The 24,427-nt window shown below is 34.4% G+C and overlaps 1 protein-coding gene and 1 pseudogene across 4 annotated transcripts in view; one reads left to right on the top strand and one right to left on the bottom strand.

The window, feature by feature from the left end:
• Window positions 1–24,427, top strand: part of NUP58 (nucleoporin 58) — a 63,175-nt gene that overhangs the window by 9,273 nt on the left and 29,475 nt on the right. For all 4 annotated transcript variants that reach the window (XM_090273783.1, XM_090273782.1, XM_090273781.1 and 1 more), the window contains exons 4-12: window positions 415–552; window positions 4,176–4,286; window positions 10,458–10,482; window positions 11,706–11,771; window positions 12,086–12,260; window positions 15,545–15,624; window positions 17,587–17,705; window positions 18,156–18,238; window positions 21,759–21,960. In XM_090273783.1, the coding sequence (XP_090129909.1) occupies window positions 415–552; window positions 4,176–4,286; window positions 10,458–10,482; window positions 11,706–11,771; window positions 12,086–12,260; window positions 15,545–15,624; window positions 17,587–17,705; window positions 18,156–18,238; window positions 21,759–21,960 (999 nt within the window). The remainder of the gene's footprint in view (window positions 1–414; window positions 553–4,175; window positions 4,287–10,457; window positions 10,483–11,705; window positions 11,772–12,085; window positions 12,261–15,544; window positions 15,625–17,586; window positions 17,706–18,155; window positions 18,239–21,758; window positions 21,961–24,427) is intronic.
• Window positions 10,708–10,828, bottom strand: LOC150012454 (U2 spliceosomal RNA; annotated as a pseudogene).

Here is a 24,427-nt window from a genome sequence, read left to right as displayed (position 1 = left end):
TAATATGCCAGAAATGTTGCTTATTTTCTTCCATCTTCAATATTAAAATGGCTGCACAAAAATTCACCGATTTTGTTGTTTTTTAAAATGCACGCTGATACGGCAGCTGTCACAGTACAGTCTAACAAAATTGTTTTGAATGAAGTTAAAGACAACTAAGCACTAGTAGAGCCATCTTATGGAAAAAACTAAACAAACTTTTTGGCCAACCCAATATTATTACCCTAAGGCCTTTTTCCTGTCACTGGTTTTCTTTAATTCATAAGTTTATATAATGTTATCTTTATTGAGTAGTTTTTCCCAAGAGTTAGTCTTATCATGGACATCAGTTTTTTTAATAAAGTGTTTTGTATTTTCTGTGGTGTTCTAGAAACAGTGTTTCCTTTTGAAGTCTTATAATCTCACTTTTTATAGCATCCACAGGATTTACTCTAAATAATCTGGGTGGAACATCAGCCACAACTACAACTGCATCAACAGGCCTTTCTTTAGGGGGAGCCTTAGCTGGTTTGGGAGGTTCGCTTTTCCAGAGTACAAACACAGCAACATCAGGTAATTGATGGTATTTACTCTCCAGAAATAGTAGATATTTATTTTTAAATTTACTTTATTTTGGCATTTTGAGCAGATTGCTTTGTTTCATTAACATGTATGTTTTCCTTTCAGTATGAAAACAATTAAAATGTTTTGCCTGTTTAATTGGACTTCTTAGTCATATTTTAGAAATAAATTCCTGTTTCTCAATATTAACTGACTAGATAGAGCAACAAAGAGGAGCCTGTTTGCGGAGTCAGTAAAGTTTGTAGAGAAACTTTCCTTTGTAATAAATAGCAGTTAGATGGTCTTGGATCATTTAGGGTCTACAGTCATTGTAAGGCATCTTGACCTTTTAAGCTGTGGTTCTAGGAATAGCTTTCTATTATAGACATCAGGAAGGGGTATTGGCATGCTCTGATGGCAAAATTTTAAAATACAATATTAAGTAATTTTGTTATAGTCAGGCAATACTAAAGTATCAGTTCACCTGGCAGAAACTACTGAATTAATACTTTATATTTTGGGTTGACTTTTCATTTCATGCTTATTTTGCGATTAGCCTCATGTTAAGGATTCTACAGGTGTCTTGAAATTGGCTATAGCTTATGCCAATATAGGAAAATCAGTGGAAGTTTGTGGGAGTTTGAAGAAGTTGTATAATTACCTCATATAGCAATGTAACATCAAGAATTTCTGTTTATCAATTTACATATTAGGAATAGTTGATACATGTTGAAATGACAGATTTTTCTGTAACTACTTAGCTTAATTTATAGCTATTTCAGAGTACCTAATATATCTGATAGCTGGTTATGTGGAAGGGATGAAGGAATATGACTTGATGATCTCTAAATTTTAATGATATTTGAACTGTAAGACTTCCAATTATCAGTTCTTTAAATTTCATTAGTAGTAAAATTATTTGCTTTATATTATACTAAACTCTTACAAGTTCATACTATATATTTACTTATTTATTTTCCCTCAGCTTTAATGACGTATAAGTGACAAATAAAATTGTAAGATTTTTAGAATGTACATGATTTGATAGATGTATACGTTGTAAAATTATACATTAATTAACTCCACCTTCTGAAGTAATGAATACTAATAATTTTAAAACTATATAATTCCAAACCATGATTGGAAGACAAGAAGTGATTTCCTGCAAACATACAAACTAAAACTGCTTTTGTAGAGAGGGTTTACAAGAAAGAAATAAGATTGTCTATATATACCAAATTAACAGATATTTTCTGATTCATTTTTTTAAGTATATTTTATTGATTATATTGCTACAGTAGTCCCAATTTTCTTTTCTCTTTGCTCACCTGCGCCTAGTAGCCCTCTTCCCTCCAGCAATCCCACTGCCCTTAGTTCATGTCTAGGTCATGCATATAAGTTCTTTGGCTTTGGCTTCACCCTTTCCTATATTATTCTTAACTCCCCTCTGTCTATTTTGTACCAACTGATTATGCTTCTTAATCCCTGCACCATTTCCCCATTTCTCCTCCTTTCCCCTCCCAGCTGATAATCCTCCAAGTGATCCCTGTACCTATGATTCTGTTCCTATTCTGGCTTGCTTAGTTGGATTTTGTTGTTATTTTTTAGATTCAGTTGTTGATAGTTGTGAGTTTGTTGTCATTTTAGGGTTCATAGTTTTGATCTTCTTTTTCTTAAGTAAGTCCCTTTAACATTTCATATAATAATGGCTTGGTGATGATGAACTCCTTTAGCTTTACCTTGTCTGGGAAGCACTTTATCTGCCCTTCCATTCTAAATGATAGCTTTGCTGGATAGAGTAATCTTGGCTGTCGGTCCTTGCTTTTCATCACATTGAATACTCTTTGCCAGTCCCTTCTTGCCTGCAAAGTTTCTTTTGAGAAATCAGCTGACAGTCTTATGGGAACTCCTTAGTAGATAACTCTGCTTTTCTCTTGCTGCTTTTAGAATTCTCTCTCTATCTTTAACCTTTGGCATTTTAATTATGATGTGTCTTGATGTGTTCCTCCTTGGGTCTAGCTTGTTTGGGACTCTCTGTTCTTCCTGGACTTGTATGTCTATTTCCTTCACCAAATTTTGGAAGTTTTCCTTCATTATTCTTTCAACTAAGTTTTCAGTTTTTTGCTCTTCTACTTCTCCTTCTGGCACCCCTATGATTCATATGTTGGCACATTTAAAGTTGTCCCAGAGGTTCCTAAGCCTCTTCTCTTTTTTTTTTTTTTTCAATTCGTTTCTTCATTCTGTACTGGTTGACTACTTTTTTTCTTCTGTATCATTGATTTGAACCCTGGTTTCCTTCCCTTCACCATTGGTTTTGTGTGGGTTTTCCTTTGTTTCATTTAGCATAGCCTTCACTTCTTTCTTTATGTGTTTGCCATACTTAAGCATATCTGTCAATACTGTGAGCATCTTTACCAGCAGTGTTTTGAACTCTGTGTCTATTAGGTTGTCTATCTCCTCATCTGTTAGGTTGGCTATCTCCTCATCACTTAGTTCTCCCTCTGCAACCTTGATACGTTCTCTCTTTTTGGCCATATGTACTTCCCTGTCTCCTTATCTTGACAGGCTCTTGTGTTTGTTTGCCTTTGTGTCTTAGGTAAAGCTGTTGCACGTGTTACATTGTAAGGGATGGAGCCTTAAGTGTTGGTCACTACAGGGCAACCCATTTCACCACATTGTGGCGTTCTATGTGGGGGACGGGTCTGAGAGGGAGCAATGCCTTTTGCTCAGCATTCGCCCCTTTTCCAGGCACTTCTCCCATTTCTGTATGGGGCTGTGCCTCTCTAAGCTGTTGCCCTGGCTGTTGTTCCCAGAGTGGGTGGGTCTGCGCATGTGCTAGGACTGTGGGGGCCCTTTAAACAAGCGGACTCTGCTGAGAGACTGGCAGTTTCTTCCTCTGCCCCAACCCCCACTGGTTTGCACAGTGAGAAGCAATGAGGCTTTTTTCCCCTGGCAAAGCTGTGAGGTTGGTTTGGTTCTGGGAGCACTCCCCAGGTGTCCTTCCCTACTTTTTAAACCATGTGACTGCACTTTCTGCCAGCCTGCTGCTACTGCAGCTGCTGTCACCACCACACTGCGTCTTCTCCGCTCTGGCTCCACCCCTCCTGTCTGTCTGGATGAGTATTTCTTCTTTATATCTTTGTTGGACTTCCATGCAGCTCGAGTTTTCTGGTTCTTCTGATTGTCTCTAGTTTTGAGATAGTTGTATTCCTTCTTAGTTGTGGAGGGAGACCCAGCGTGTCTGTCTAGGCCTCCATCTTGTCCGTAAGTCTTCTTTTTTATAGTGGCAAAATACACATAATATTAAAGTACTGTTGTAATCTTTTTAAAGTGTACAATTCAGCAGCCTTTGGAATATTCACAATGTTTTGCAATCGTCACCACTGTCTAGTTTCTCCTGATTCTTTTAATTAAAAAAAAAATCACATCATCCAAACTCCATGTCCTGTTGAACACGAGCAAGACTTTGAGTCTGTCTAGAATGTGCTCTATGCCTGTTCCTTGTTATTTTCCTAAGTTAAATATGAAGAAAATCTGAGATCCAACTTAAAAGCATTTGAGTGCTTTAGTCAAAAGAAGAAATCATTATAAAGACTTCCAGTGAACTTTATAAATGATGTTTGTCTTATTTGTAGGTCTTGGACAGAGTGCTTTAAGCTTGACTTTGGGAACCACAGCAGCTACTTCAACTGTAGGCAGTGAAGGCCTTGGTGGTATAGATTTTAGTAGCTCATCAGATAAAAAGAGTAAGTAATGTTATAATTTTATGTTCTAATAGTCCTGTGAGGGAACTTAAACTTCTGTGTCTGGAAGATCATTAGTTATATATTCAATAGTAAAGTTTTTACTTTTCAGTTTGTTTGCATTATATTTTATAACTTTTGTGCTATGCATTTAAGGTTTTATTTTTGTAGAAAATTGAGATTTGTATGTACCTATGTCTTATGTAGCTATCTTAATGTGTGTAATAATATTTTCTTGTTTGGGATCATGATACATATGTTGTTTGTAACCTGTTCTTTCTCATATAGAATTTCAGAAGTATTTTATCAATGTCAGTAATTCTTTAAAAATATTTTAATGCTGCTTAATATTAATTTTATGAATGAATATATCAGTTTAATCAGCCATCATCCAGTTAGTGTTTGTTTCTAGTTCTTTTACTCTAGGAAGTATCACTGTATTGGACATCTTTAAAAGAGTGAGTCAAGGTAGTATTGTAGTTTAAAGAGTGTCAGCTTTGGAGCTGAATTGCATGGATTCAAATCCTGGCTCAACTCCTTATAAGCTCTGTGACCTTATTCAAGTTATTTATCTTCTCTGTGCTTTAGTTTTTTTTTATCTATAGGTGGGGGAAACTTAAGGGTACCTACTCTGTAGGGTTAGTTTGAGGATTACTGTAATTGTAAAACCTTAGCAGAGCCAGGCACATAGTAAATACTGTCTAGGTGTTTGCTTTTATTATAAATTTTGTTTATATTTTTTATTATTTCTTTAGAGTAAATACCTAGAAATTGAATCACTGGCTTAATGACAAGGGCATTTTGTATGTTGTGAAATTGCTTTCCAGAAAGGTTTTACCAATTTACCCACCGAGTATGAAAATGCCCTTCTTTCTGTGCTCTTGCCATGCTGAATATTCTCTTTAAAAATTAACCAAATTCAGTTTGAAAAGATTTTTATTCTTCGTTTTGAGTGTGATTTTTTGTTTTGAAACATCTTTTTTGCTTCTGATGGAAGCACATCTTTCTAAAGGATATACATACATATTGCATTGACCCTCTCAGAAGAACTTTAGAATGAGATTAATGGATGAAGGCATAAAATAGTGTCCATATATCTGTTTGAGAATTTTTAAAATTGGACATGGCTTTTATTATAGGGAGATACTATTTATTCTGGAGTGAATTGCTATCCTAAAAGTTGGTAAAATTCTTTTAAACTTACTTATTCAATTTGGATTTGTTTCTCTTTGAATGAAAATTTACTAATTTCTAAATAGATTTCTATATCTTATTTTTATGTGGTATTCTTTATGGCAAGTCCATTGTTAGAAAAATTGCGTTATTTATTTTAGCAGCTTATTTTTTAATTCAGTTGGAGCAGCCTGATACCCTGCAACTGTGATACTTTCATTTTAAGCATGAGACTACTTGTCTATTCATTGTAATTGCTTTTAGGCTCCATGTGAAAGAGCAGATGGAAGCAAAGGAGTGAGAAAAATGTAAGGAGTTAATCCCCCTCCTCTGCCACGATCCTATTCTCATGTATTGTACCTTAGCTAGAATTGAGCAAAAGGAATACATAGAATAAACGCACATGACAACATATACTACATCCCAGTCCCTCTAATCTATTACAGTATATGTGTTAAGGGAGTCAGGGGATTTTTTTTTTTAATCTAAAAGATTGTTTTTAATAGCTATATTAGTGTGGACCTATTGTATCATTGGGATTTAATCAGATGAAGGGTGGTAGGGAACAGCATTCCGTGAAGAGGGAGCAGCATGGGGCAAGCTCTAGAGAGGAGAATGACCTTAGCCCTTTTGAAGAATGGCTGGAAAGCCGGTGTTGCTGCAGAACAGAAAGATTTAGATTCCAGAAATGGTGAAGCGCCTTACATACCACATTAAAGAGATTTGTAATTATACTGAGGACAGTTGAGATCTACTAGAGGGTTTTGCTCTGGATAATGAGGCATGGTAAAATTTGTATTTTAAGAGCATTCTGACAACCATGTGGAGAATGATGTGCAGGAAGCCAAGAGTAGATGTGGAGAACTTTTAGGAAGCCTTTCTGGTAGTCCACAGGTAGGACTGAGGCATGCTTGGTAGGCTGATCAGGAGTCCACACTAGTCTAGAAACAGGCTCAAGTTTTATTATACACATGTTTGTACGTGTATTTTTGTAAAATACAAAATGGAATATCAGGGAAATAGCAAAATAATAACTAGTCAAGAAAAAAGTTGAACTTTTTTGGAAGAAAATAAAATTAAATCCCTACCTTATGTTACTGTGTCTCATCAAATCTAAGACACTGTTTATAGAACATGGGTGCCAATATCAAAAATGTCTAAGAAAAAAAATCTTAGAATCAGTGAAATACAAAATGTGGAAAAATAAAGTTGAAGAGGTAAACAAAAAGAAACCCTCTGTACAAAGATAAAAGGTAAATGATGAATTTAAAGTGAACTACTTGATTTATAGATGCTGCTTTTTTCACATTTTAATATCTCAAGTCAAGATGTATCTTAAAACTATAAGGATCTAATTTTAGAAATAGATACAGGAAATACATATATGAGACAGAATTAATTTGCTTAATGTTGATAAAGGTCTTAGAAGTCAACAAGAGAAATACCTCAACAAGGTACAAATAGCATAAACAGGTAGTTCACAAAAGTAGAAATGCACTTGTCTGATTAACAGTTGAAATAAATGTTTTAATACTGTCAGGATTATAAATTAAGATTATAATGAAGTGCATTTTCACTAACATACTAACAATGATTTATTTTTTATTTGCTTTTAAAAAGATTGTATTTATTTATTTTTAGAGAGGGGAAGGGAGGGAGAAAGAGTGAGAGAAACATCAATGTGAGAAACAGCACTCAGTTGCCTCTAGTATACGCCCCTACCAGGGACTGAACTTGCAGCCCTGGCTTGTGACCTAACTGGGAATTGAACCAGTGACTTCTTGTTTTGTGGCATGATGTCCAGCCAACTGAGCCACTTGGGTCAGGGTGCAATGATTTATTTATTTTTTTAATGTGTTCATGGTTGTTGAGAGTGTGGTGGGACAGTTGTTCTCAGGGATCAGTTTGGTATTATGTCAAAGGCCTTCCATAGCATACTCTTTGACCTATAAATTCCTCTTGGAATACAAATCAAGTAGTGCACAAGTGTTTTATTTGTAGATGTAGACATTCATTGAGGCAGCATTCTTTCTATAGTAGTAAATGCTAACATGCTAAGAAAAGGTTGGGCATAAAGGTTATAATAGAGCTACATCATCTGTGCACTCTGGTCATTTAAAGTAATTTTAATTGACATGGAAAATATTCAGACATGCTGAGAAGATATGTTAAAAAATACCTTATAGTAATCCTGATTGCTTTTAAAATGTATGTGTAAGTGCAGATAAAGGCTGAATGGAACCATTAAGATTATCTGGTGGGATGAAGTTTTGTGTGTTTCTATATTTTCTATACTTTCTTAAATAAAACAGGTCCCTGCTTCATTCTGCTGAAGGAATGCTTTTTTACTTTTTTCTATTTTTAGATGTATACTATTAATGAAATAGGTGTTATTACTGAGACCTTTTGATTGGCCTGCAAACACACAAAAAACTTCCATTAAAAAATATTTGCGGGGGACTTCCGGCCAAGATGGAGGCTTAGACGGACACGCTAGGTCTCCCTCTACAACTAGAGAGGAATACAACTACTTCAAAACAAAGGATAACTAGAAATTCCAGAAAATAAAACTACACGGAAGTCCAACATATGAAGTTATAAACCAGCGGTGCCATTTGGGCAGGTAAGAGTTAAAGAGGGCAGTGCTGTTTGCGGTCGCACCTGGACAACGGCGGGCGGCGAGGAATCCCGGATCGTCAAGCCCCTGGCGGTGCGCGACCCCGGCGAGGAATCCCGGCTGCGGTCAAGCCCCTGCCAGTGCGCGACTCCGGCGCTGGGGAGAGCGGCCGCCGCATCGCCTTGAACAGTGAGGCCCAGGGGGGCGGGAGGACGGATCCCGGTCTCCTAGCTGAATAACTGTGTGAATCCATCTTGGACCCCCGCCCCCAAAGAAAGCACCACAGGGCTGCGAAATAGGTCGCGGACAGGCAGGCGCCGGCCGGTCGCTGATTTGTGACGCGTACACAGGCACTGCCCCCGACAGCCGGCCCAAGAAAACAAAACGCATCTGTCAAAATGTGGCAGACAACTATAGAAATCCCGGTGACACAGCTCACCAGGCAGCAGATAGAGAACCTGACAGATGAACAGATAAGAAACCTGTCAGAGGCTCAGTTCTGGGCCATTGTTATCAGGTGGCTTACAGAATTCACAAAAGAGCAGGAAAAAGATAAGAAAGAAGCGAAAAACTTTCATAACGAAAGGAACAAAACCGCATACGAGACAGATGGTGAGGAAAAAAAATCCAGAGTTCATTTCAACAAACTGGAATATGGAGAAGGAACAAGCAGTCAACCAATGCAGCGAGAGGAAATGGGAAGCAACAATGAAAGGATCAGAAACCTCTGGGACAGCTATAAAAGGCCCAACATAAGAATCATTGGTTTGCCAGAGAATGAGGAAAATGAACTAGAACTTGAAATATTGAGTGAAAATATAATAAAGGAGAACTTCCCAGACTTGGGGAAGGGAATAGACTTGCAGGTCCAGGAAGCAAGGAGAGTTCCCAAGAGACTGGACCCAGGGAGAACCACTCCAAGACACATTATAATCAAAATGTCAAAAATTAAAGATAAAGAGAGAATCTTAAAAGCAGCAAGAGAGAAGAAAAGAATTATGTACAAAGGGGTCCCAATTAGATTATCAGCTGACTTCTCAAGGGAAACCCTACAGGCAAGAAGAGACTGGCAAGAAATATTCAAAGTAATGAAAATCCAAAACCTACAACCACGAATACTCTACCCAGCGAAATTGTCATTCAGAATAGAAGGACAGAGAAAGTGTTTCCAGGACAAAATAAAACTGAAAGAGTTCATTAGATCCAAACCACTGTTATATGAGATGTTAAAGGGACTGGTTTAAAAAAAAAAACAGAAGCTAGGGAGATGAAACAAAGGCAAACTAAATAGGCAACGAGAGTGGAAAAGGAACTGTGGGTACGGGAAGCATATTGGGGGGAGGTCAACAGGGAGGGGGAATGGGGAAAGGAAGGGAGATGATATAGGAATTGGGGATCAAGGTAGGAGGGAATGGAATAGACGGAGAGAGGTTGGGAGGAACTGTATGCACAACTAATGGACATAATCTAAAAGGCGGGGACAACTGGAGGGAGGGGGGCCACCGGGTGGAGGGGAGCAGAGGGAAGGGAAATTGGCACAAATGTAATATTTTAATCAATAAAACACATTAAATCTGAAAAAAAAAATTGCTGCTTTTGTAAAATATTTAGAAAAGTTCAGGTAATCTGATGTATTTTAGTATTCCATATGGATTGGACCTCAAAAAGTATCAAGTAAATCTCTTAGGAGTTAAACTGCCAAGTAGGAATATTTTTCATTGAAGATAGTTAAAAAAAATTTTTTTTTAATTTATTTAAAAAATTTTTTCAATTATAGTTTGCATTCAGTATTATTCTGTATTAGTTTCAGAGGTACCACAAAGTGGTTAGAAAATTATGTACTTTACTAAGTGGTCCTTCCGATGCTTCAGGTACCCTCCTGGCCCCTTACATAGTTATCAATAATTATCACAATATTATTGACTGTATTCCCTATGCTGTAATCTACATCTCTGTGACTATTCTGTTAACTACCAATTTGTACTACTTAATCCCTTCACCATTTTCACCCAACCCCCTTCCCTTTGCCAGATGTCAGTCTATTTTCTGTATTTATGAGTGTGTTTCTAGTTTGTTTTAAAAGTTTTTAACTTTCACATATAAGTGAAATCATACGGTATTTGTCTTACTCTCTCTGACTTATTAAGGAAGATTCTTGCTCTTGAAATAAATAGATGAAAATCAGTTACATAACTTTTTATGTGCATAAATATGTCTCCATAACTTGCTGTGTTTGGAGTTTGTGACAAGTCATGATGTTTAAGGGGCAGTCTAAGAAATGCTTAAGTTTCTATTTATACCTTAGTTTGCAGTAACTTAAAGCTTGTATTTGCAGTACATTGTTAAATTACCTAATTTTACACGAAACTTCTTGAATTTTCTAGGTGATAAAGCAGGAACAAGACCAGAGTAAGTTTACAATTTAACTTTTAAATAGTCTAATGAAAGTTTTATTTATTAAATTAAAGGCAGATCGTGTGGATGGAAGTACATGGAACCCATTTAGGCATTTAGAAAAAAAATTTTTAACCAGTCCTTGTCAAAAATAAAATAATAAATGTGCTCTAGAAAGATTATGAAAGGTCAGGTCTTTTAATTTTTAATCGTTAAGAAAATTTTTAACCAGTTCTTTCTAGGAAGTGATTGGCTTTACCCCGTGTAATACAAATATATACAAATATATATATAATACTTTTTGACTTATTAAGCTAAGAACAGATACTACACTTGATCTTAGTCAAAGCCAAGAAGCGATTTTTTTTTTTACTTAATAAATATTGAACAATTCATGGAACTTTACTCTTGAAATACCTTTTATAGATATAAATGAAAATAATATATGTGTGTGTACCTATTTTAGATATATAAATTACTATGACCAGTAATAGTCATTTGTTTTTTGAGGATGAAGAAAAATAATAACCTCCATATATATCATGTGTTTGAAGATTATTATTTTTATATTTTCTCACGTAATTTGTGTTATGTTGAAGAAAGCATTTGTAAATAAATGATCAAGTTCACATTTCCCAAATATCTTGTGTGTATTTTAGTCCTGTTACATAAATGAGGAAGCTGAGAGAGACTGAGATTTGCCTAGTGTTATTATCCAGGAAGTGTGTAGCGTGTCTGTGATTGAAGTCTAAGTCATGATTCCATTACAGCCTTCCAAATTTCACTTATTCCTGCTTTCATTAAATATTTGATTCCCTAGGTCTACTTTGTTAAAGAAGATACTGAAGTTATAAAATAATTAATAAAATATTGTAAGCATTTCATTATGAGAAGTTTTGCAGACTTTAATGAATACTTTCATGTTTTTTTGAACTGAATAAAATGTCAGAGAATTTTTGAGTCAGGAGGAATTTAGTTCAGTATCTCATGCAATCTGTAGTATTTTCTCTTTTTTCCCCCTGTAAACATTTAGTCAAATGCATTTACATAGATGCCAATCATCTTAGAAAATGAAATTTATTGTTCTTTATAAAGAACTTTGAAATCATCCAAGAAAGCTATAAATGGAGAATATTTGCTTTATTTTCTTGTATCATAACACATATTCTAGTAAAACTCAACTGTTTACCTTTTTATAATCTCAGTGGTTTTAATACATCTGTGGCATTTTTTCTTAGGGATAGTAAAGCCCTGAAGGATGAAAATCTACCTCCTGTCATCTGCCAGGATGTTGAAAATCTCCAGTAAGTGTGTCAAGTATAATTAAGTAAATCATACTTGAATGCAAAAGTATATTTTAGGGGGAACATCTCTTCTTCCTAAACATTTTAATTTGGGTTAAAATTTAATGCTTCTAGAAACTAGAGTGAAAGCAGGACAACAGGAATTAAAATTCTGTTACTGCCATATTGTTAAAAAGCATGTGAACTGTAGGTGAGTTTTTAGTTTTTGCTTCTTGAGACACTTGGACTCTGCCCATTCTATTGTAAATGTACTTTTTTCCTGTAGGAAATCAAAGGTGTGTTTTTTTAAAAACTCAGTTTTTATTTTTTTTAAGGAAATTCGTGAAGGAACAAAAACAGGTCCAAGAAGAAATTAGTAGAATGTCTTCAAAAGCAATGCTTAAAGTACAAGAAGATATTAAAGCTCTGAAGCAGCTTCTGTCATTGGCTGCCAGTGGATTACAAAGAAACACTCTCAATATTGACAAATTGAAAATAGAAACCGCTCAGGTAAACTAATTTAAAGTCATTTTATCATAGCATTTGTGTGTGTGTGTGTGTGTGTGTGTGTTTCGAATGGAAATAGGTCTTTTTTAAATTATAAAGTTTGATATAGCCATACTACTAAGAAAACCAGATAGCTCATATAGTGTTAAATCGGTATAGTAATAGCAGTTACAAGTTTTTATCTGGTGCTTACTATGGATGAGGCCGTGTTCTAAGCAGTTTATATATATTAACCCTAAACTGGGGTTTTCACTACAGCCCTATGTGGTAGCTACTATTATTAACCTCATTTTATAAATAAGAAAACAGGCAGAGAGCTTGGATTCAGACCCTGATAATGTAACTCTAGAGCTTATTCTACTAACTGCTTTGTTTCCTAAAAGTGACTGCTGGCATAATTGTTACACAAGAGGAAAGCAGCTAGACAGAAAAAGATGTCTTTTTAATCTCTCAGTTATTAAATAAAAATTAAGATGAAATCTTAAGATATTAAAAGATATTACATTCTCCTGATGACTTGCAAGTCTTAGGTCTTAGTTAATAAAAATGGTATGGATGCTAGTATCTTCTATCACTTATGTCTACTTGGTTTTTGTCGTATGGTATAATATACACAATAATGGGGGTGGGCAAAAGTACACGAAACACAGAATTTATTCTTGTATTATTATTTATTATTGTAATATTTATTCGTAATGTAAGTAAGCGTACCTTTGCCCACACCTGTATATAGAAGATATAATGTAGATATTTTTTAATGTGAGCTTATCAAAGAGCTATGTTCTTTATAAATGAAGTGATAATATTTTAAGAAAAATTTAAAGGTACATGTCCTTTTTAAAATGCAATATAATTGACATAGAATATTTGTTTGAGGTGTACAGTGTAGTGATTGAGTATTTGTATATATTGCAAAATGATTACCACAATAGGTCTAGCTAACATTCATCATCACGAATAGTTAAAAATGTTTTTTTCACCTTGTAATGAGAACTTTTAAGATCTACTTTCTAAGCAATTTTCAGATAGAGTATAGTATTATTAACTGTAGTCACTGCTGTACAGTACATTTCCAGTACTTATTTTATAACTGGAAGTTTGTACCAGCTTATGTGTCTTTAAATCAACAATTTGGAAATCCTTGATGTTTTTAATAAAAATAGCGAAACTATGATGTTTAAAGGGGATTCAGAAATTATATTTTCTTTCGGATTTCCTACTCACAAATTCTTTGGTTAAATTTGAAAGGTATTCCCACTTATTCTTTCTGTTTGTATCATCAATTATGTACTTTCTAGAAGAAAAATATTTAGACTGATTAAACATTACATAAAATTATAAATTTCATATGTAAAATAATGAAATTACATGGAAATTATATAGGTCATTAGCAAAGAGAGAGAGGAGGCCAATTTAAGAAGAGAATGAACGCTATAATGGGATTCATTGTAATGATGCCCGTTTTATACCATACTTTGTTAATATTTTTTAGAGGTAAAAAGACAACTCCAAAGGTACTAAAAGTCTAGTGGGGTAAATGAAATAATAAAGATTGGGTACAGTATAAAGGTAACAAATGAAGGTATAAGTCAAAAGTTTACCTAAGGAAAAAAATCATTTGAGTGGAGTTTAGAAAAATTTATGGACAATATCGAAGAAATTTGATCTAAGATTATTCTTATTTCCAATATACAGGAATTAGTGTTCTACCTGCAGTCTAGTGGATTACCAATTGAAAAAAACGTTCTGGCTCCATTAGTAAAGTAGTTATCAATCTTATTTAAACCAAAACCTTTTTTTCAGAGAAAGCTCTCCTGGGAAATACGAACAATCCTGAGGTGAGGAGCAGTGTTGTGATTGTGTAGACCAGAACCTTATGGAAGCAAAACTTTTTATATACATCCTTTTTGGGGGGTACGAAACTTAAGAGTTTAAATAAGTAGGGTGGTTAAAGTTTTGGGGGACGTAGGAAGAGTTTCAAATGGTTTGTTGAAGTCATTCCTGAGTCTTATGTACTGAGTGAACATTTTTAAGTATCTGTTATACACAGAGCACTTCAACAGGCATTTTGGATCAAAACACAGTATTCTAGGGAGAGTGAGTTAAATCTGTCAGGTAGTATATGTCAGTACAAGGTATGATGAAGCACAGGGGCTCAAGTGGGCACTCTTATCATCTTTTTAGAGTAGGGTATCGTTGTGTTGGTTCTTGAAACATACTTAGGTCTTCCCCAGGCAGGGAAGAAAGATGGCATGGGAGCATGAAATAGGAAAGTGTGAGCATCTACAAACAGTTAACTATTAAGAACACTTGGGTATGAATCTGGGCCTGGCAAGAGTCAATGCTCAGAGAAGTAGGCCAGGGTCAGAGTTTGAATAGTGCGTTTGTACTGGAGTCAGGATAGAAACCTGAGCTGAAGAATGAGAAGGAAGTGGAAAGAACAGTTAAGACACCTAACAGTTTTAACATTAAAATGAAGGCAAGAGCTTGCCACGGGGAATATAAAGGTTAAAGTAAGATACTTTTTTTTTTTTTTTTTTTAATAAGGGAAATTTAAGTAGAAGTTGAAAAGGCAGTGAAATATAAGGGATTAAAACAGAAGATCATCCTTGAAAAACAATTGACTAGAAAATAGAAATGGCATTGAGGAACAGTTAAAGGTGATTTAAGAATGGTTGAGTCTATGAGGTATAAAAAAATGGGCTTCCTTCGTTTAATTCTCAGGTCTTAGAGTCACGTGGCTTGGGGCAAATTACTTAATGTCTCTAACTCTTTATCTTTTTCATTTGTAACTAGGGAAACATTATCTACATTATAGGGTTATTACTGAGGATTAACCATGATAATATAAGTAAAGCCTTCAGCATAGTGCCTGGTACATAATAAATACCCAGGCTGCTAACGGCTGCTGTCATCAGCCTCAACATTATTGCTTTTTTACAGTACTGTTTTCTATGTTTATATTAAAGGTTTTTACATAGTGTAGTCTGTTTCTGTGGATAAATTAAATTCATGAGACCTACAGAAATTCATAGTTTTTAAAATAGATCAGCAGTCCCTTATAAATGTATCATAAAGTTTGTTAAAAGTGTAGTTTGTCTTCTTTGGAATGAGGTTTTAGCACTTGTAAATCAGCTTCATTTGTACTATGTTCTCACAGCAAGAACCTCCAAGAATGCAAGAATGACATCATTTGAAGTTTCAAACCAGAGGTAGTTGGAACTTTTAGTCTAACTTTTAATTGGCCTTTTTTTTTTTCTTTCTTTTTTAAACCTCCGGTATATTAGGAGTTAAAGAATGCTGAAATAGCTTTAAGAACCCAGAAAACACCACCTGGACTCCAACATGAAAATGCAGCTCCTGCTGAGTAAGTTACAGAAATTTTTAAAATAAATGTTTCTTACTTTAAAAAAGCAGAACGGTAAAAACAATATACAGGCTAAGAGTTTTTAGTTTACTAGTAGCAAGCCTGGGTGGATTTTTAAATTTAATTTTCATGGTAACCCTAAGAGGGTAGTTTATTGTCCCCATTTTATTGAAGGGTAAGCAAAGGTTAAAAACTAGCTTTTAACTTTTATTCCATTACTCTTCATTTACATATCATCTGTGGGGTCTGTTGTATTTTTTTTAGTAGGAATTTATATTTTACCCATTAGGACTTTTTATTTAAAAATAATTTTATGATAGTCCCTTTTTGAAACAGTGCATACTAAATGCAGTTTAACTTTTACTTATTTGCATAGCTTTTATTTATATAGGTAATAAATCTGTAAGAAGAAAAATTATAAAATATAATTAAAATTAAAAAATACACCTGTAATCTCATCACTCAGCTTTGTATATTCATGTAGTAACCATACATGTGATGTATATCTTACCTTCTTTTTTTATCTTTTTGTGTTGCTAGAGATAATAATAGCTAACATTTATCAGATGCTTACCATATGCCAAGCGGTGTGCTTAGCACTTGACATGCTTTACCTCATTTCCCACAAAACTTCTACAGCGCACAGCGTGTACTACTCCCATCCTAGAGAGAGGAGCCTGAGGCATGAAGAGGTGAACTCCTGTGCTTCTGAGTGGTAGAAGTCTGTTTGGCTCCTGGTCTCTTAACTTTTTTTTCTTCAAAATTTTTATTTTGATATGATTTCAGACTTACAGAAAAGTTTTAAGAATAAAACAAAGAATTCCCATGTGTCTCTTTATCTAGATTCCCTACATGTTAACATTTTTCTATTTCTATTCCTTGTTTTCTGTATATACATTTTTTTCCCCTGAATAGCTTGAGTTATTTGCAGACATGATACCTTTATGCCTAAGTACTTATCAAAATCAGGAAATTAACAATGACAGTGATATTTCTGTTACCTTATTTAGATTAGCATAGGATATACCTACTTTCTGGACTTTCTCTAGTATTTTATCCTTGTATCTTTTTATTGTTCTGCTATCAGAGGTAGTTTTGAAATGGTTTGAATTGTGTAATTTTGCATTGCGAAAAGCTTTCACAGTTCCCCATTTCATGTAGAGTAATGTTTAGACTGCTTTGCGTGCTATCCAAGGTACCTTTTTATCTTTCCATCATTCTCTAATTAGATTTATCAGAACAGCAGTAATTACATGATTGTTCTATAGTACACTATAGTGTTTTCAGGTTGTAAATGGTATTTCAGATTATAAAGATAAGAACTTTTAAGTATTTGGTTATAAATTCTGGTTAACAGTTGACCTTTTTAAAAACTTTATTTTAGACTTAGCACAAAAGTGGCAAAAATGATAAAGAATTTCCTTTTTTTTCTTACTCTGGTCTCCTTATTGCTAACATATTGCATAATCATAGTATAATTATCAAGAACAGGAAATTAACATTGGCATAAATAATTAACCAAAGTACATAGCTTATTTGAATTTTACATTTTTCACTAATGTGCGTTTTTTGGTTCCAGCAACCTCTTTTCCACTAACTCTGGGATCCAGTTCACATTGCATTTAGTTGTTACTGCTACTTAATCTCTTCTAGCCTGTAACAGTTACTGTCTTTTCTTGTCTTTGATGATCTTGATACTTTTGAAGAATATTGTTACTTTCTAGATTATCCCTTAATTGTGATGGGGATTGGAGTAAGGATATGCATCTATTTTTGATACCTTATAATTTACGAGTTTGAGTTTTTGTTTCAGTAGTGCCTGCACCACTAAAAGATACATTATGTCATCACACTACTCAAAGGCCCTACTAAATGGAGATTTATATTAATTTATTTATTTGGTATTTTGAATATAAAGAAAATAATGTTTTTAAAGTTTGATCTGACTTTGTTTTTATATAGCTACTTCAGAATCTTGGTTCAGCAGTTTGAGGTACAGCTTCAGCAGTACAGACAGCAGATTGAAGAACTAGAAAACCACCTTGCTACTCAAGCAAATAATTCACATATAGCTCCTCAAGGTAAAATGGCTTCTATGGTAATTGTTTTCTTCTTTCTTTCTTTCTTTTTTTTTTGATAGTGCTGGGTTTTTTGATAGGAGAGAGGGTAAGCTATTTTTATATAGTAGATATTCTAAATAACTACTAGTAATTGCCTTAGCTTCCATAAGAAAATTTCCTTAAAAGTCTTTGATTAGATCTTTATTACCTGTAAGTTTTAAATGCTTTATTATGAATCGTTACTATGTTAACAAAGGCAGAAATCTTAGGAACTCCACCCTTCCCCAGATTCCTGATGTAGACATCCTTCTCTTAGTCTGCTCACTGCTTTCTTCTTTTATCTGTGGAAATACTGGGATAGTTTTTCCTCCTACACATGAACTGTACCACAAATTGGACTCAAGTAATAAAAAACAAATGTTGATTGTGTTAATATATATGTATGTGTAATAATATAATTTTCTCTTATAGATTTGTCAATGGCTATGCAGAAAATTTATCAAACATTTGTAGCTTTAGCTGCACAACTTCAATCTATTCATGAAAATGTAAAGGTAAGTTTTTATCGTCAATTTGTCTCTGGATATCTAGATCCAAGTGAAGTATTTGTTCATTTGTGGGACAAAAGAATTCATGTTTTATTACAGAAGGAACTGAAATTACATATAAGTGAAAAAGACAATCCATAATCATGCCCAAATGCAACTATGGATAATAGCTATTCTTTTTAAAAAGATCCAGGTAACAGTACATTGTGGACAACTTTCCATGTTCATATAAATTTCTTCAACATCAGTTTTAGTATTTACATAGGATTTTATTATGTATATGTGCAGTTTCTTTAACCCATTCTCTTTTGTCATTTAATTTGTTTCCATCTCTTTACTAATATAAACAGCACAACAGAATATAAACATTTTTAGTAGCAAAGTTATTTTGTACTGCTTTAATTTTATCTATATCTTAAATGTTTATTAGCCACTGCATTTAAAAAAAAAACTTGCTTCCATTTGTTCCTTCTAAATATAGGCAACAATTTGTTTATGAAATATTATAAATAAAATAACCTGTGACTGCATATATTGAACCTCGTGTAATGTTACTCTTTAAAATTTAAGTGAAATAGTAAATATAAATGCACTTTTACCAACTAACCAAGAAAATATAATTGAATTATTTCTTGGCGTTAAATTCGATTAAAAAAATCTTTAAAATTTAAAGCCCCCAAATCTGAGTTTAAATAAATTAACTGTATGAAATAGAGATTACCAATATTTTCATTTTTATTTTAATTTGATGTATAGTAACAGAATTTTTTAAAAAGTTAACCATTTAAATTATATTATTTTTGAAGTGATGGCACACTTTAGACCTTTTGGTTTAAAAGATTTAAAATTCTAAACCAAATCTTTAAAATAATTTCATTTTAAAGGAAGGATTTTATTAAATATTCTTAATTTTTATGTCTAGCCCTGGCTCAGTTGGAGCATCAGCCCTTATCTGAAAGGTTGTAGGTTTAATTCCTAGCTGGGACACATACCCAGGTTGTGTGTTTGATCCCCCATCTGGGCATGTATGGGAGGCGACCAATTGATATTTGTTTCTCTCCCTTCTCTCTAAAAGCAATGAAAAAGAATTTATGTCTGTAATAAATATTAAGTTTTTTAAAAAGTGCTAAAAAATGATTCTTTGTTGTCACTTTGAAATCTGTGTTGTTCAGATGTCTTTTTTTTCTTAATTTATATTTGAAACTTTTTAAGTATACACAAAAGTGGAGTACTATTTTAATGAATGTTCAGTTACATGCCACCCAACTTCAGTTGATCTTGTTTTATCAATTCTCCACACAGAGATACTTCTTCCCCTGGGGTATTTTAAAGCAAATCTCAGATTTGTCATTTGTAAATATAGATGTGCTTTTTCAATGGCAGGTTCTTCTCTCTGGTTTGAAAACAACTCTTTTATGACCATAAAACAATGAGACAGAGATTCACACAAAACCGCCCAGATCATATTGGATAAACTTTACATGAAATTTTTACCTACTCCTTTTTTTTTTTTTTAATACACATTCCTAAGAACCAAAGGATTTTCCATAGTCAGATTTGCTTTGTTGCCATTTATTTTCAGCTGCATTTAGATTTCCAGACTTGTCTGCTTTATAGAAATCTCATAAGAGATGTTTTTGTTTTTGTTTGTAATGTTTTCATGAGATATTCTGTTGAAACAGCCTTAAACTACCTGATCCAGCCAGGCTCAATGATATTAACAAAGTTTGATATTAACTATGAATTACACAAATCATGATGAATGTCAGGTTTTTTAAAACTAATTATCCTTTTTAAGTCTCTTAAGGCAGGTCATTATTTCTGAGTATTTGAAGTAGAACTAAAGTTTATGGGATACTGATGATAAACATTGTGGATATGTGCAAATAACTACACAGAAAAGGGAATGATGAACTTGGGGGAGATGAGTTCTAAAAAGATTTGCTTTTCTGATGCCACATACCCTGATTCTGACTGCATTTTTCCCAATTTTCAGTTGGCAGGCCCACTTTAGTACATTATAGAGGTAGGAAAATTTGAAACTGGAATATCAAGTGCTGACATTCACACAAAGGAGATGATAGCTTTTAAATACTATAAATAACAGTAAAAGTTGTAAGTGCTCTACCTGTTACAATCAAAAAGCCTAAATTTTATTAATTTCTGCTCAGAACAAAAGGGAAATACGAAAATTCTACATCTTTTCAAAAAAGTGGTTTAAAACATCCCTGGCCGGTATGTCTCTGGTTGGAGCGTCGTCTTGTACACCAGAAGACTGCAGATTTGCTCCCTGGTTGGGGCATGTACAGGAGGCAGCCAGTTGTTTCTCTCTCACATCGATGTTTCTCTCTCCTCCCTTCTCCTGCCTCCTTCCTCTTTCTCTAAAAGCAATGAAAAAAAAAAAAAAAAGGTTTAAAACTGGTTGAAATTAGGCCTGCAATTAAGGTATTTAATAATTTGGGTATGAAAATATCATTTCTATTAATGGTCTGTAATCAAGGCAGATGTTGCCTTGGGTGAACCAGCCCAGACATTCTCACTGCAAAATAGTCAAACAATAATGATACAGTAAAGGCCCCTTTTTTACCATCCATGCTCTCTCTGCTGAGGAACATCTTATTTTAATGTGTGTCACCCAAGACTTTTAAAAAGTATTTAAAAATATATGTATTTAGTGCTTCTTGAATCTAAATTTTATCAAAAGGTTAAGGCATTGGAGGGGAGAATTTCATGAAAAGCTGGAATATTTAAAATGGAATTTCAGCCCTGGCTGGTGTGGCTCAGTAGGTTGAGTGCCGGCCTGCAAACCAAAAGGTTGCCAGTTCAATTCCCAGTTATGGCACATGCCTGGGTTATGGGCCAAGACCCCAGTTGGGGGTGTACGAGAAGCAACCACACACTGATGTTTCTCTCCCTCCTTTTCTCCCTCCTCCTCTCTACAAATGAATAAATAAAATCTAAAAAATAAAATAAAATGAAATTTTTGATATTGTTCTGCTTGTCTTAAAGCTTAGCTAACTTTCCCGGTGGGCTCGGTTAGAGCATCATCTTGGTTGTGGGTTTGATTTTCCATCAGGGCCCATGTCTAAGTTGCAGATTTGATCCCTGGTTGGGGAGAGTACGGGAGGTAAGAGATCGATGTTTCTCTCTCTCCCCACCCACCCCCTTTCCCCTTTTCATCTCTTTCCCACTCTCTCCCTTCATCTCTCTCTAAAATCAATAAACATCCGGAGAGGATTTAAAAAAAAAAAAAGAATTAAAGCTTAGCTGATTCATTTTAAAGAGGGCTTCACAAAGCCAGAATATTTTAGGCAGTTTATTGTAAAGACATGACAAAAATTGGGACTAAATTGTTCATAGGTGTGATAGAACTCTCAAGCTCATAACTTCTGATACCATGCATTACTAGCCCTCTAATTTGTAATTTAGATGGAATGCATAATATTGGCGTTGTATTCGATCTGTTTTCATTCACATATTATCAAAGTCAACACAGAACTTGATAAACTTTTTTTTTTTTTAATAGGTACTCAAGGAACAGTACCTTGGCTACAGAAAAATGTTCTTGGGAGATGCTGTAGATGTGTTTGAAGCCAGGCGAGCAGAAGCCAAGAAATGGCAGAATGCCCCCAGAGTCACTACTGGACCTACCCCTTTCAGCAACATTCCAAACGCAGCAGCCGTTGCCATGGCTGCAACTCTTACACAGCAGCAACAGCCTGCTACAGGTCTGAATGCATTCAAGTTATAGCTTCTTACTGTTAAAATGCAAAACATTTATGTGCATTTTTATAAGTCTTCCTCGTGTTAGCACTGAAGAAATTTCTATGAATAGCTGTTCCAATGCAATCTAAAAATCGTGATGGACACAATTATAAACATACCTGATAAAAAATGCAGGGTAGTCTTAGCAATAATTATATACCAATGGGATATTGAATATTGTGAATTTACGTAATGTTATTTGCTGTATTGCTATAAATGCCCCTTAGAACATGGTGTTTCACTACTGAATTACATTTAAGAGAAACAGATTCTAAAATTGTGATTGTATCATTTATTGTTTTAAAGTCAGATAATCCAGCCATACATTGCATTTTTATGTATGATACTGATAGATGGTGCATTGTTTCCTCATACACAGTGATTACAGAATACTGACATTCAGGATGAAGTATGTTTTTATAGACTCAAGGTGTGTTGAAGATAAATAGTTTTGTTGTATGTATAATTACAAGAAAGAGTACAGTCCCTCTAAACCAAATTTGGAAGAAAATGCATGGTTAGACTTATTTATTCCTTTTCAAAATAAACAGCAGTAGCAAGAACAGGAAAAAGATGTTTTGAGATTCTCTGGATTGAACATTAAGAAGTATGAAGTGGAAAATTGAGCAGATGAAAATCATTGATGAGATACTGGAAAGCAGATAATTTTAGTCCTTGGTTTAATTCTGCTTCTCATGAGAGAAACATACTTGTGGTGAGTTCTGCAGTGTTTAATTTGGTTCTGTGTCTTCCAGAGGTTATTACTTGTCTTTTTCTCCTGAAGTTCCTTTTTTTCAGGCTTAAAGTTTGACATAGAAAAATATAGCTTAACAGATATTGATTTTATTTTAGTCATTCATACATTTTTGAATAATGCTTACTTTTCTACGGCATGTATGTGTCCTTGCAAAAGTTCCATATAGTCCAGTAGTAAATTATAGCACAAAAAAAGGAAAAAAGAGACATACTTAGATTGCATTCAGGCTGCCTCCACCAGGAGGAAGCATTCTCTGTTTCTCACTATTAGCGGTTTAAAAAATTGCTTTTCCGCGTTTGGAGATGACAGAATTGACTTCCCATCAGTAAATGGCTGCTGATGGATCTATGCCAAATCCTCCACATTCCATGGCTGGACCCATGTGAATAGTGGCTCAAATAAGCACTGTATAGTAGTTCTCTAGCTGGCTGGAGTATAGAATTCTGTTCTCAAATTATGGAGAAAAAAGTCATTTTGGGATTGAATCCCTATCAATCCCATAATTATGATTCTCAGTTCTCATGATTGTCTAGCCAATTAATCAGACCAACTATAGGACTATTATACTTTTTAGAGCCAATATCAATCCTAAAATAACCATGGGTTTGGTTAAATTTTCCTTGTCCATAAGAGATTTTCATCCTGCCCTGGCTGGTGTGGCTCAGTGGATTGAGTGCCAGCCTGTGAACCAAAGGGTAGCAGGTTTGATTCCCAGTCAGGGCACATACCTGGGTTGCAGACCAGGTCCCCAGTTGGGGGCATGTAAGAGGCATCAACACATTGATGTTTCTCTCCTTTCTCCCTCCCTGCCCCTCTCTCTAAAAATAAATAAAATCTTTTTAAAAAATGATTTTCATTTTAATAGATGTTTGTAGGTTTTCACTCGTGTATTTTGGACTTATGGGCATACATGTTCATTCTATAAATATGAGTGCCTACTATGTGCTAGATTCTGGGGATACAAAGGTAAACAGTATAGGTATTATCTTTGTTCTCCATGGTGATGGAGAATATAGTTTAATTTAGAGTAATCAAGTTGAGGAGCCTTTTGCTCACATGCTTTAATTTTGTCTGTGACTCTTGTCAGGTTTCGGGGAAACTGACTACTTTCTCTGTTGCCTGCAGTTCTGAAACCCACGTAAGGATTTTGTAATTGGGTAACAGGAATTTAATTCATCAACCTAAACAGTCTTACAGTGTTTTCATTTTGAGTTGTATGAATTTTTAGAACTGAGAAGGTATAAACAGTCATAATAGCAGTTTTGGATTATGTCTTTTTTCCTTTTGTTTTTCTAAAGGTCTCATAGGCTCCATAGTCCATTCTTTTACGCCTGTTCCCATTAAGATGTTAGTTATTTTAGTCATGTCACTACTATAGCAAGATTTATGAGGTCTCTTAGATACATACTTATTTTATGAGTTATACCCTGTTTAGAAACATCTCCATTGATTGCATCATGCAGTGACTTATTCCTTATGTTGTGTGGCTTTGTTGAAATCTTTTAAAATACCAGTAATGGATTTTAAAGACCATCTAGAGGAAGCTAGGTAAAGTGTGTGTGCTATTTCCATATATCATGTTGATCTGTGCAAGATTTGAGTTGTTGGAGTCATTTTGTTTTTCTTTGTATATGAATTCTTGACTTCACTAATATAAAAAAGGAGATAGCTTC

The sequence above is a fragment of the Furipterus horrens genome, unplaced genomic scaffold (assembly GCF_987537825.1).
Source record: "Furipterus horrens unplaced genomic scaffold, mFurHor1.1.pri manual_scaffold_4, whole genome shotgun sequence".
In the NCBI taxonomy this organism is placed as follows: Eukaryota; Metazoa; Chordata; class Mammalia; order Chiroptera; family Furipteridae; genus Furipterus; species Furipterus horrens.
The sequence above is the reverse complement of the archived record's forward strand: the minus strand, read 5'-3'. Positions and strand labels throughout refer to the sequence as shown.